Source organism: Phycodurus eques, chromosome 3 (genome assembly GCF_024500275.1).
Source record: "Phycodurus eques isolate BA_2022a chromosome 3, UOR_Pequ_1.1, whole genome shotgun sequence".
Classification (NCBI taxonomy): Eukaryota; Metazoa; Chordata; class Actinopteri; order Syngnathiformes; family Syngnathidae; genus Phycodurus; species Phycodurus eques.
In genome coordinates, this window is record NC_084527.1 from 21,161,339 (window position 1) to 21,175,000 (window position 13,662).

General features: G+C 43.6%; 1 protein-coding gene across 1 annotated transcript in view; it reads right to left on the bottom strand.

Annotated features, from left to right (window-relative positions):
- Positions 1-202: 202 nt before the first annotated feature.
- Positions 203-13,662, bottom strand: part of LOC133400156 (phosphatidylinositol 3-kinase regulatory subunit alpha-like) — a 17,108-nt gene continuing 3,648 nt past the window's right edge. Inside the window, exons 3-17 of the mRNA XM_061672478.1 lie at positions 10,781-10,910; positions 10,617-10,709; positions 8,727-8,798; positions 8,545-8,661; positions 8,133-8,334; positions 7,814-7,896; positions 5,439-5,550; positions 5,243-5,341; positions 4,976-5,156; positions 2,679-2,804; positions 2,442-2,584; positions 2,106-2,282; positions 1,926-2,000; positions 1,435-1,605; positions 203-1,070 (exon numbers count right to left, since the gene is read on the bottom strand). Coding sequence (XP_061528462.1) covers positions 881-1,070; positions 1,435-1,605; positions 1,926-2,000; positions 2,106-2,282; positions 2,442-2,584; positions 2,679-2,804; positions 4,976-5,156; positions 5,243-5,341; positions 5,439-5,550; positions 7,814-7,896; positions 8,133-8,334; positions 8,545-8,661; positions 8,727-8,798; positions 10,617-10,709; positions 10,781-10,910 — 1,971 coding nt within the window. The 3' untranslated portion in view covers positions 203-880. The remainder of the gene's footprint in view (positions 1,071-1,434; positions 1,606-1,925; positions 2,001-2,105; positions 2,283-2,441; positions 2,585-2,678; positions 2,805-4,975; positions 5,157-5,242; positions 5,342-5,438; positions 5,551-7,813; positions 7,897-8,132; positions 8,335-8,544; positions 8,662-8,726; positions 8,799-10,616; positions 10,710-10,780; positions 10,911-13,662) is intronic.

A 13,662-nucleotide genomic window follows, 5' to 3' on the forward strand; every position in this document is an offset into this window, starting at 1 on the left:
AAATGGATCAAACAGGAAGTGGATGACAAAATAAAACAACATAAGGACATGGAAAAGCACAAACATGGACTGATGACTAAAACAAAAAAAAGTGGATGACAAGGAAATGATAACAAAAATAGGAAGTGAAGACAAAACAAAAATGAGGAAAAAGCAAATGGATGACAAAAAAGTGAAGATTAAAAAAGAGCAACTGACAAAATAAGGAACAAAATGTGTTTATTGATCCCAAACGCGGAAACAATTGTCAACTATAAAGTGTTTTGCATCATTTCAAAATAAGAGCGTGAAGGAAAATACTGAGGTTACAGGGAAATGTTCAGGTGTTTTTTTCCCCCCGGCCGGAATGGAAAAAGAACCGACAGAAGCACCTGAGTCCTGGAGAAAAGTCTTTGGAATGCTGTGGGCCACTTGTCACAGTGCAATTTTGCCACTTCAGTACCTTTTATTTCAAAATTCAGCCATGGGTGGAAGGAGGCAGGGTGCCCAGTTATTTCACAGCTTTTGTCACAAAGAGCTGAAAACCCACCATGAGAAGTGAGGAGGCTGTGTTGTGAATCATTCACTCATTCCGCAATCACTATATAGGAATTCTTATATCGTGGAACTAGAGAGTTCCTCAAAACTCCACTAAAACTCAGTCGGAGCCGGGAATAATGAATGATTCCAAACGCAGCCGTTCATCATTCCCTACTCCTTAATCACTGTGTAGAGATTTTTATATTATGGCCTACATAGCTTACGAAAATGTCAGGCGAGTCGGGAGTGAGTGATAACTCCAAATACAGTCGTTGCAATTTGACGTGAGGGGGCGGGTTAGCCATGCTGGAATGAAGTAGGGAGAGTCGTCCGAGCTCGGCGGCGGTGTCGGTCGGGTACGTCAGCGCCTCTGCTGGCTGTAGACGGGAAAGGCAAGCGTGACGTTGAGCGAGTCGTTGTGCTGCACCAGCGACGTGTGCTGGTAGTGCAGCACCAGCTCCTTCAGCGACGCGTACAGGTTGTACGGCTCAGCGAAGCCAAAGCCCGTACTCGTCTTGTTGATGACGCAGTGCTTAACCTCGCCCTCCACCCTGGATGTGCACACATGTACGCACAAACACACACGTTGTCTTCAATTAAAAACATGCATGTACACACACTCGCACATAAAAGACAACCAAGCCATGTTTATTTTTGTTACTCGACAATCGTGAATGAAAACCTAAAGATATATCCGTCGAAACTGATAAAAACACACACACACACATACACACACACAAAAGCACAAAAACACACATGGACAAATACATATTCACACACCCACAGACACGCGTCCATTTTATTACTTTTTTTTCTTTGCATTGGGTGCTACTGAGTGAGTTTTGGGAGATGGTGTTGGGGACTCAAAAGGTGACACCTTCCTGCTCAAATAGGAATGAAGACAGTAATGCATACATGACGGAGCAGGCGTAGCATCCCGGCTTGCTGCTGTCTCGGACCAGGAACGTTCCGTCCTTCTTTCCTCTTAGCAGCGACTCGGCTTGACTGCGGTTGATGTTGCCCAAACGCCACAGACGCTCGTCATGGTGAGGGAGGTCCTCCTCGTCCTCCACCATGCTGTACTCGCTAGGGACCACCACCACACAGCTACAATTAGCAAACAAATCAAGTCCCAGTGGCGCGCTCAAGCACGCCCCATCAAACATGTTCTGAATATCTTGAATGCAACAGGACAAGTCATGTAACTTCCGCCAAGAGTCATGTGACTTGTTGTGTGTTCATGTGACTTCCTGCTGTGTGTGTGCGTGTGGCTTGTGATTTCCTGTTGTGTGTCATGACTTCCTGGTGTACATGCAGTGACTTCCTGGTGTGTGTGTGTGTGTCACGGGATTCCTGTTGTGTCATCAACAGTCATGTGTGTTCCCGCTGTGCGTGAGTGAACTTACTCCTCGGTGGTCTCGTTCTTTAGGCCAAGCCATTCGTTCAGTTTCCTCTGCCGGACCCCTTTCTGGGTCAACCACCTGCATATATACACACACACACACACACACACACACACACACACACACAGGGTAGCTTAGCATCACGTAGCAGTGTTGTTTTTGGTTTTGCCAGCGGTGGCGTACATGAGGTACAGGTCTCTGGTCTTGCGCAGCTGGATAAGGTCTGGCTTGATGCTGTTCATCTTCTTGTCGATCTCCCGGTAGTCAGCGGCCTGCTTTTTCAGATCCACCTCCAGGTGGCGCTTGCTGTCCACGATCTCGCTGATGCGTGAGCGTAGCTTTTCATAGTTCTCCATGATCCTACCAGCACAGCACCAAGAAGAGGTGATGAAGAATATGCAGACACCACAGGACAGTTTTACACTTTAATAAATGAGCAAGACTTGCTAGTACTCCGGGCCAGGTTTCCATGACAACATCCCTCCGACCTGCGCTGGGTCTGCATCGGCAACAGCCTACCTTTGGATTTCCTTGTCATTGCCCTCGCGGCGGAACTTTTCGATGTACTCCTTGCTGAAGCGATCTTGCGTCTGACACTGCTCCTCGAAGATCTTGATGGTCTCGTTAAAGGCCTCGATGGCCGTGCGCTTCATTTGGATCTCCTGTGGACGACATCGCGGTGTCACAACCCAAAACTCCAAGAAACAGCAAGTTCCGTGTGTATGTATGTGTGTGTGTGTGTGTGTCTGTGTGTACCTGAGATGTTCTGGTGTACTCCTCATAGAGCCTGTCGTACTCGCGGTTCTTCTCCTGGTACTGAAGGTGGTACTCGTGGAGCTTCTTGCCCACTGCCTCAATGCTGTCTTCCTTCACTACCTGGTCCTGAAAAAGGACACGGTGTGTCAGAAGGGTGTGAGGTCTGGTCTCGCTTGTGGCGAGCAGAGACGGAGGACTTCAGTCACGTCTTGACTCAAGTCAGACTTATGACAACTTGCAAGATTCACAAATCAAAGAGAAGAGACAACAACTACATCTGACTTCATCCGTCACCATAAAACCCACAAAGACAGATAAGATACATTAACTTCACAGTTTAGCTATGCGATATCTGGTCCCATCACTTCATCAAGTAATTGGATAAAATTTGATATTGCATTATTAAAAAATGTGTATGTGATATGAAGTCATTATTTTTGTCCACTTGGGGTCGCCATCCTCACAGTCTATTGTAGTATCTGTGACTTTGAGTGTGTCATGCTATAATAGGCTTAGCCTGGTCTGGTGTGTGACATGGGCATCAGCGGATGAGAGTATAGCCGCTGGCTGTTAATGGCTAACCCCTTAGCCAGTCTGCGTGACAAGTGACTCGGCAACTCGTGTATGAACGCGCTTATTACACATTTGTTTTTTAACCGTTTGTTTAATCAAGTGATTGAAAGTGCACCGGCAGCTGTAGCTATCCTTAACCACTTGCGGGGGCATTACAAAATGTTTTATCTAGCAATGGTACGCTATATGAAATTCTCTAACATAAGTATATTAAATTCTTGTGTTGGAATTGTAGACGTGGTCTAATGGTACACATAGCACTTTATCTTCTTTGTAAAGCGTGAAATGATCCCAAACTTTGGACAGTCTGTATTTTACAAACTCTTTCCGCCTGGCTCGCTGCCATTGCAGCAACTTGTGTCTACACAAAGTGGTGCGTGCAACTGCAATAACTAGGCTTTACAAGATCAGGATTTTTGGGGCTAATCACCGAGTTTAAAAATACGATAACCGATCACAAGATGGAGCAATCTGTCTGTTTTAAATGCTTGTTCATTTACTGTATTTACTTGTGTACTGAGTATCTTCAAAAGTATTCTCTAGCATTTTAGACAAACGGTAAAACAATTACCTCTAGGGGGCATTCAAGTCTTGGCCACTGACATAAATTTAAGTTTTTAGTCAGGTCAAACCAAGATTACAATATGACAGAAATAATGGGTGCCAACTTATTGTAATTAAATTAGTGTATTCTAATTAAATTACTTCACACACATCGAAACTTCAGAGCATGATTCAAAAGAACGTCGGCATGTTTAGTTACGACTGTTAGTGCTAGCATTAGCTTGCTAGGCTACAGAACGTTTTGTTGCCTGCTTGTGAGCCGTATCGTATTGAAAGTATGTGAACATACCTCAAGCAATCTGTGAATCAACGTCCTTTGCAGAGCATCGGTGATGATCACCACATGTTTTTCCACATTTTATAATTCCCCCCCCCACAGACAATAAATTTGCACGGTCTATTGTTGTTGTCGTCGCCATGGTAACGAGTGTATCCGGTGGCGTTTGATTTGACAAGGTAAAGCCCAGTGTTGACAAAAGACGGGATGCGGTGGTATCGGAATACAAATTTAATTGCAGTAGTCTGCAATCGTGAAAGACCAAATTTGTCTTGTCGTCTGATCCAGGCATTATGTTGTCTGTCTGAGGCACCGCACAAAAGTCCCACACCGCCAAATGTTTTTTCACCGACAAGACTGAAAATAAAACTTTATTGGTCATCAGATAGTTACAGTACTATGTCACAAGACACGTGACAAGGCTAAAAATTAACGAGCTTGTGGATCAGTGGACGACGGCGACGTGGAGTAAATGTCTTTTGCGGAGCCGATCAATGATCAGCGAATTATGTAAAGTTGATCAGCCAACTAGCACAGAATGCTAATTATCGGCCGATACCGATAAAGCCGATCAGATCGGTGTAAAGTCTAGCAATAACATAAGTCCGTATGGAAAAATTATCTCTGCAATGCCTTGAGGCAGAGATTTTGATTCAACCTTTTTTGTAAATCGAATTATAGGAGTTATTCGATTAACTGTTGCAGACCTACTTTACTTATGACTTGATTAACTCAGGGAATTACTTTACTCAACTTGCTTGAAATTTAGTGGGGCTTTAACTTGACTAGCTTGACTTTTACAACTGTAACTTGGGACTTGCTTAAAACTTGAACGTTAAGACTTTTAACTTACTTATTAGTTGCACATATATGACGTTCATACCTGCTGATGCTTGGAGACCGGGTAGAGCAGCTTGACGTCCAGCTTGGGGTTGTATTGCGCCAGGGATTCGTGCCGGTAGTGATTGATGAGCTCCACCACCGAGCTGAATGTCAGCGGGTCCGAGAAACCATACTTGCCCTCGCGGTGGAAGATCTTAATCAGCTTGTTGTTGCCCCCCTTCCTGCACTCACAAACACACATAAATCAGATCAGACTACTTCTGGTCTTCTCAGTGGCAATAATGATGACCAAGACGATGGCGTTCACCTGAGCGTTAGAGTGTAATCTCCGTGCATCTTGGTGGAGGCATCCCGGACCAGGAAGGTGCCGTCGGCCGTGTCCCGCAGCTTCTCGTTCACTTCCTCTCTGAAACAAGATGCGGTGGATTGGCGGGAAGCGTCTTTAACCGTGTGTGTGTGTGTGTGTGTGTGTGTGTGTGTGTGGAGATGGTGAAGTGCATTACCTGGAGATGTCGCCCCAGTACCACTCGGCGTCGTGCAGCGCCATACTGTTGTTGAACGTGCAAGCAGTGGCGGAGGCTGGCGTGGAAGGCTTGGCAGGTTTGGGAGGTAAAGCTGAAACAGAAATGGAGATGCCATTTAATAATTTTCTGTTGTTTACATACAAAGTGGTGATGCCATTCACTGAAAGAGGAAGTCAACCTCTCACGATGCCAAGTCAAGGACCTCAGTCCCCTCCAAAAGTATTGGAACGGCAACGTCAATTCCTTTGTTTTTGTTGTATACTGAAGACATTTGGGTTTTAAATCAAAAGATGAATATGAGAAAAGTTCAGAATTCCAGCTTTTACTTCATGGTATTTACATCGAGATGTGTTAAACAAGTCAGGACAGAGCAACTTTTGTTTGAAGCCACACACTTCTCAAGTGACCAAAAGTACGGGAACAGACTATTAAATTAATTTAAAAGTGAATAACATTTAATATTTGGTGAGCTTGCCGTTCCAATACTTTTGGAGGGAACTGTATGTCAAGAATATCAGTCAACAATCAAGTCAAAAAATAAGGCAAAAGAATAAACTAAAAAAAGGGTCAATAACCGCATTAAAATCAAAGAACCAAGTCAAGAGCCAAGATAAAGAAAAATTACGAAAATCAGTCAAAATCCAAAGACGAGCAGAGTGAAGAACCACATGAAGAATCAAATCAAGAACCAGTAAAAAAAACAAGTCAAGAAGTACATCAAGAATCGAGTCAACAATCAAGACAAGAATGAACAAAAAAAAACAGTAAACCACATCAAAAGCTAGTGAAGAACCAACTTAAGAACCATTAAGAACAATGGACAAAAAAGTCAAGAAACAGTGATGAACCATTTCAAGAACCACATGAACAATGAAGAATCATGAACAATATCAAGAACAAGGGCAAACAAAGTCTTTAATGTCTTGGACCACATTAAGATCCATGTATAGAATCAGTATGGAACTAAATCAGGAGCAACTTAAAAAAACACGACATAAGAACGGACAAAAAAAACAGTCAAGAACCACATCCAGAACCAATTCAATAACTAAGTAAAAAAAATATTGAAGAACCAAGTCAAGAACCATGACAGAATGGACAAAAAACAGTCATGAATCAAACTCAGAACCAAGTCAGAAACTAAATAAAAAAGTAAGTCAAGAACCAAGTCAACAGTGAAGAACCAAGTCAAGAACGAAGTAAAAAAACAAGACAAATACTGGACAAAAAACAGGCAAGAACCAACCACATCAAGAACCAAGTCAAAAGCAAAGTAAAACAATCAATTGAAGAACCAAGTCAAGAATGAAGACAAAAAAAATGGACAAAAAACAGTCAAGAACCACAACAATAACCAGATCTAGAAGCAACAGAGACCAAGCACCACCACGAATAGTGAAAATCCACAAGTAATGGACACCCCACACATTTTTTTCTTTTTTTTTTTATAATTCCCTATAAATACCTCAAGATGGTGCCAAAGCACTCCTTTTCAATAAGACAGGGCTATGGCCTTGCTAAATCAAGCTCCTCCCATCACTTGAACATAGTTAGCTGGCACGAAGGATCTGTGGTGTTTTGGGCAGCAAGCCAAACTAATACTTTCATGTAAGACAAGGTTCTGGTCTTAACCCAAAAACAGCAAATAGGTGAGGCCACTGTAAACCTCATTTCTAACCACCCTGTATATCAAGAACTAGGCTTTAAAAAAATAAATAAATAAATAAAAAGAACAAAGACCCACAATGCCCTGCTCTGATCTTCAAGGAGTTAACTTTGCTTCTGCGGTCCAGTAGGTGACATCCTACCTGGACTCTTCATGTTGATGTAACAGAGGATCAAGTACCGCCTCCTGCGAGCCTCCTGGTGCGCCATGTGTGTTTGCCTTCAGCGCAAGAGAGTGTGCTGCTGCTGTTTTTGGCGGCGAGCGTCCCCACGCTTTTGTCACAAGTACCCGTCTGCCACTTCCTGTCGGCACGTCTGAGAGGCAGCCAAAAAGAGAGCGGCTTGGAGATGTATGACATCACCGCTCACCCTCCACCAATCCCCATGCAGCTATGATATCGCCACGGCAACATCCCCCGATTCCCTAATCCCCCACCTCTGATGCATCCTGGTGGAGCGATAATGTCATCGATTCAGAAGCAGCCCATTACTTACTCAGCTCGCCGTTTCTGCCTAGCACGGCGCCACTCGGGCTTCCTATTGACAAGTGACATCACTTGATTGACAGCCTTTACGAGTGACGCCTGTCAATCGAGTGACTGAGAAGATGTCGCTTCTACAGCACAGAGTGTTTGAGCAACACTTGCATTTGTGTCAGGACCTAGCTGCTATGCGTGTTAGCAAATTACCTGGAGCAGCCTGGTTCACGTTGAGCTCGCTGCTGATCAGAACCTCCAAGACTTGGATCAGAGGGTCTGGACCTGACTCACACCTGAAAGCATAATAATAATAATAATAATTTAAAAAGTCACATTTCATAACTTTATTGAAACATAACTAGAAGAATTAGCTACCCTCTACTGTAAAATGTCCTCTATTTTAGAGACTGTTCAAATATATGTACAGAAACACGACTGCTATAGAAATAAAAGTTGAACCCACTCTGCTGTTTCAGAGCGAGAGTCGAAATTAGTGTGTGTGTGTTTGCGCAAGCCCGCGTGGACTAACCCTGCGGTGGTCTGTTTGAAAAGCAGTGGGCTGAAGGTCTCGGCAAGGCCTCGGACGCTAAGCTGGTTGCGGGCGGCATGCATGCAGAGTCGGGCCAGATGACGCACCACGCTGAGCAGGGTCAGGCCGTACTGGGCGGCACATGCCGCAGAGCTGGCCACGCCCAGCAACACCCGGGCGCACTCCTCGGGGTCTCGGACCTCTGAGGGTGGACAACAGCAGCAGGTGAGCGTACAGGCTGACAAGTCAGGATCAAAGAACCACGTAAAAAACTAAAATACAAGACAAAAATCCAAGAACCACACCATGAACTATGGAAAAAGAAAAAAAAAAAAAGTTAAAAACTAAATCAAGAACCTTTTCAAAAATCTACGGTGAAAACACAAGAACCCCCAAAAGTGTGATAACACACCTTGCACGGCGTGGGTCATGTCAGCCTGCAGCGAGGACGGCAGGACAGGCCCGGGAAGCTCTTGCAGGAAGCGGACCACGCCGTCGCACAGGGACGACACCTCCATCTGCTCCAGATCTGAAAACAAACATGGCCTAAGTTATTAAAGGGAGTCCTGGCCGGCGCTCATGCGACTTCCTCACCTGCGTCGGCCAGCTGCCTCGTGTCCAAACTTCCTCCACTGACGCCACGGTACACGCCAGGACCGTCTATACCTGCACAGAAGAGAAAAGTTCTCATTTTTTAAGAATAAAAATGATTGATTCTCATTTTCTTCAAACTTTATAATATATTCAATAACTAACCATTTATAAATACAAATTAAAAAAAAGTAAAATGTTTAATTTTAGTACAAAAATAATTTTAGTAAGAAAACAATTTTGTATTTCTAATTGATTAAAATACTTAAACCAATTGCTCATACATGTAAGCGTAACATAAGTTAACTTGCTAGTGACCCAGTGATGTGGTTTGTAACTTTTTTCCACTTGATTATAACTTTGAGTGTCGTAATGCTGTAATGACGTAGAGACTAGGTAGGTAGGCGCTACCGATCAATGCAAACTAGAACTAGCAGACATTCCAACAGCTTCTTCCCTCTTGCGATCAACTTCTTAAACACCTGACCTACAATTCCATTAAAACGTGCTGGCAATTTTTTGACTTGAGTTCGTTGTCACATTTCTGTGGGGCCAGTTATGTATTACTCGTGCACGCACTGTAGTGGTCTCCCAATGCTGCACTATTTGCATATACTGGCCACTCATGCCAGAGTAGCATCTGCTCCCTTTGCACACTGATTGAGGAGCATCTGTAACATTTGCACAACCGACATTGTCCCAGATTATCGTACTACTCGTCACTTTAAACCGCATACACTCCTTGAAGTCTCGGCGCCCTTTGCATAATGGCCATTGCACCGGACTATTGGAATATTAGTCATTCGAACTGCTCTAAGTGCTAGAGGACTCTGCATCTTTTTGCACAATTGTCAAATAAATATATATGTGTTTTTTTTTACCGGCATTACCAGATAACTAGCAACCCTTTACTGCTCAGTGACTGTTTTTTTTTTGTCAATGTCTTTCTGTCTCCAAAGTGTTCTGTAAATTGACTCTGTTGTCGTACTAGAGCAGCTCCAACTACCGGAGACAAATTCCTTGTGTTTTTGGACATACTTGGCAAATAAAGATTAATTCTGAGAGGTTCTCTGTCCTTGAAGCACCCCGCCCCTCCACACACACACACACACACACACTGAGCCATTGGCTATGTGGACACGCACTTGATGCTGCACAAACAGTATGTTGTACTTAATCACATTTATTCCATCCATCAATCCATTTTCTGAGCCGCTTCTCCTCACTAGGGTCGCGCGGGCGTGCTGGAGCCTATCCCAGCTGTCATCGGGCAGGAGGCGGGGTAGACCCTGAACTGGTTGCCAGCCAATCGCAGGGCACATAGAAACAAACAACCATTCGCACTCACAGTCATGCCTACGGGCAATTTAGAGTCTCCAATTAATGCATGTTTTTTGGGATGTGGGAGGAAACCGGAGTGCCCGGAGAAAACCCACACTGGCACGGGGAGAACATGCAAACTCCACACAGGCGGGACCGGGGATTGAACCCCGCTCCTCAGAACTGTGAGGCTGACGCTCTAACCAGTCGTGCCGCCTAATCACATTTATTAAACCATAAAAAGATAGATTAATAGTTGGACGGAGCGGGTTGCTACAGAATCAGGACATGAGAGAAATATAGTATTTTAAAAAGATTATTTATTTAATAAGATTATTATTTATTCCACTAATATTCTTATTGTATTATTTACTACACACCTTTTAGCTAATTTAATGAGATAAATGCATTTTAAGAAAATTAAGAAATACATTTTAACTAACAAGTTTTAGGTAAAAGTTAACACCATAAATATTACAGGACTCTGGATCATGTATGCTCAGTCAGCCATGGGCCATATTTTGCCCACCCATGGTCTAGAAAGTCCACCATGATGAATGCTGGCATGCATACCTTTGGTCTCAATGGCCTCCATCAATCTGCTAAGGAGGGGCGGGGCCGTATCGGGCGGTCCAAAATGTTCTGGAAGGTCTGGCAGCATGACGCCTGCAAGCAAACACTGCTCAGCGTCAGCATGGATACACGTGAGCAACTTGGACTCCGACGCACACACGCACCCTCAGACTCAGAGTCGGTTCTCATTGACGCGGCCGACGGCGGCCTGGGAGGTCGGGGCTTGGGCGTGGGTGGTGACATCCTCTTCCGACCCACAAACTCCACGTAGGTGCCAGGGAAGTCACCCTTTTCCTGTTGGAGGAGAGCGTTTGGAGTCTTTAGAACCAATTATTATAACGATTATCCCTCAATGGGATAATTGGTAGAATAATTGGGAGCAGTAACTCTATAAAGTGTGAGCGTTCTCTCTCATATCTGTCCTTACGCGTATATTGCCCAAGACTTAACGGTGTTTACTCATGCGTGCCCTAGACACTGTAGTAAGTCTAGCGCCCCGGGAAGGTGAAACATCATATTGCACGTTTTGATTCGCTCCAGTGCTCCAAGCCTCTGACGGCTGCTGGCGACCCGGCGGCTGACTCGACATGCTGACGGACACAGGGCTCAAGACTGCAACCTTTCTTTCAGGCTGGTACGCGGTTTTATCTGGCCAGTGGGCACCACATACCTATACTGGCGCTGGCCCGCTACTTATTCATTTTAAATGACAAGCGTGAGCTGTCAACGCACCAGACTACTGAGCAAGCTAGCTAGCCCGCACCTACATTGTAAAGTCCGGTAAGCCGGTAAATACGTCCCGCCACAAGTCACCTCCAGCTTCTCTTTTTACACACAACACAATCAATACTGCTACACTTGTCACAGGAGTAAAACCAAAAGGTATTTCCCCGAGTGACATCACGTATGACCATCTCAAAATCATGAGGGTGTGTGCGTGTTTGTGTGTTTGGGGGCGAGGGGCTCTACCGTGAACTGCAAATATTGTCTCCTGAATTTGTCTATCGTTTTCATTTCACTCATTATTACAAACAAAGGTTTTATAATCTTTATGAAGCTAGAAAAGCTTAACAAATCTACAGGGTGATTGAAAAGTAACTCCCTATTTTTAAGTACTAGTAATTTATTTCTGAACTATAATTCTTACAAGAAATGAACATGAGAAGAAATTGTACTGCATGGAGTTTTATTTCAAATTTGATATGGGCGCCAGCATTCGCCACCAGTTTCTCAAGCTGCCTAGGAACCGCATTAACTGATTTCACAAGGAACTCTCGTATTCGTCCTTCAAGTTCTTCCAAAGTCATTGGTTTGGTAGAATAGACTTGCTCCTTTAACCAACCCCACATAAAAAAACTCACAGGGTGTTAAGTCAGGACTTCTGGCTAGCCACTCATGCACAAAAAAAATTGAGAAAATATTACAACATATGAATAAATTATAAGTATTTTAAAATAGGGAGTTACTTTTCAATAACCCTGTATTTATCTAAACCCTGTTTATAGCATAGATATATGAAGCTACTGTATGTGCAAAGCTAAAAAGCCCAGACAGAGGATTGTATAGGAAAACAAACTATCATTAAAATAAAGTGCAATAACTGCAGTAGTAATGTTTATCCATGTTCTATTTGGGACTATGATTTTAAATAGGTAAATTGGTCTGTTTTGCAAATAAATAATTTGATAGATTTCAATGGCATTCCCATGTCTCAGGAAAACTCCACATTCCGGGAATTCTACGATCCTGCAAACTTCAATGAGTCATGCCGCTCAAGCAGTTGCATGCAAATGAGCCGGGTACGCGGGGTGGGTGTGTCAGAATTCATGACCGGACAATCCGCGAACCTTGAAGGCACTCAAGCTAGGCACGTAAAATACAGACTTGCGCACCCCCATAATGTTTTAGTGAGAAGATAAGAAAGTAGACCTTTTTCCTCCCTCTCTGATTTTATGTCAGTGTTTCCCACATATACATCTTTTCGTGGCGGCCAGCTACACGGAGATTGTACTGCTTTGAGCTTCTGGTGTGCGTCTGTCAATCAATATCACCGCTTTTCCCTTCTGATATGACACTACAAAAACAGTACCTCAAATTACTGACGTAGCAAAAGTATTGATATTTACATTTGAGAATCAATCTTTTGGTATCAGAGGCATGGACATTTTAGACAATGTCGATCCCCACACCATATTATATTAAGTTAGTTATGATGCTGTTATGTTAATTTAAGTACAACATTTTGGAAAACAGAAACACATGCATGCCTGTTATGCTTTTCTTTTCATTTCCCTTATGTCTTTTAAAATTATATTAAAGAAATATGACCTGTTAAGTCAGCCACTGCTTGTTGGTAAGACAAGCAGCAGCATGTTGAAAACCTTTAATCGCACAAGCTGAAAAAAAGGTCGCATATGCGACCAATTTGGTCGCAGTCTCGAGCCCACCACTGCTGTTTTGGGTTGGAAACATAACGCTACATCCACGGCTCACAGCGCCTCTTTTAAGCAATGAGAAATTGTAAAGCCTCAGGCAACCGATTCCTAGTCTTGCGATATCCGGTCCACAGCCCCACAAGCGATGTATCTGGCTGATTTTGTATCGATTAAGGCGTCTTCTACCGGTAGAGTCAAATTTCTCTATTTTACCAACGGATATCCGGTCGCATTGGTTTATCGTTCCCAACACTACTGTTCATGTGTCTATTTATGACCTTGCCAAAGGACAATGAGGCAGACACTTCTTTGATCAGGCAGAAACTTCTTTGACCAGCCATCAGGTTGTATTTGAACTGTCTCCTTGCATGCAAGTTTTTTATTAAATTGTAACTCCCATTATTATCAGTGTTTGTCCTGTTTCTTGTCTACGAAAGGGTTAACATTTTCCCTCGACAATGTGAGACAGCTGGAAGCCAGAACCAAGTCAGCCCAGACACTGATGTTGCCACGCATCTAATTATCTGATTGCATCCAATTACCTCGATGTGTGAAGCCCCAGCAACTGTTTTATCCTGGTTCTTTAGAGTTTCATGTAAAAGGGAGAGCTA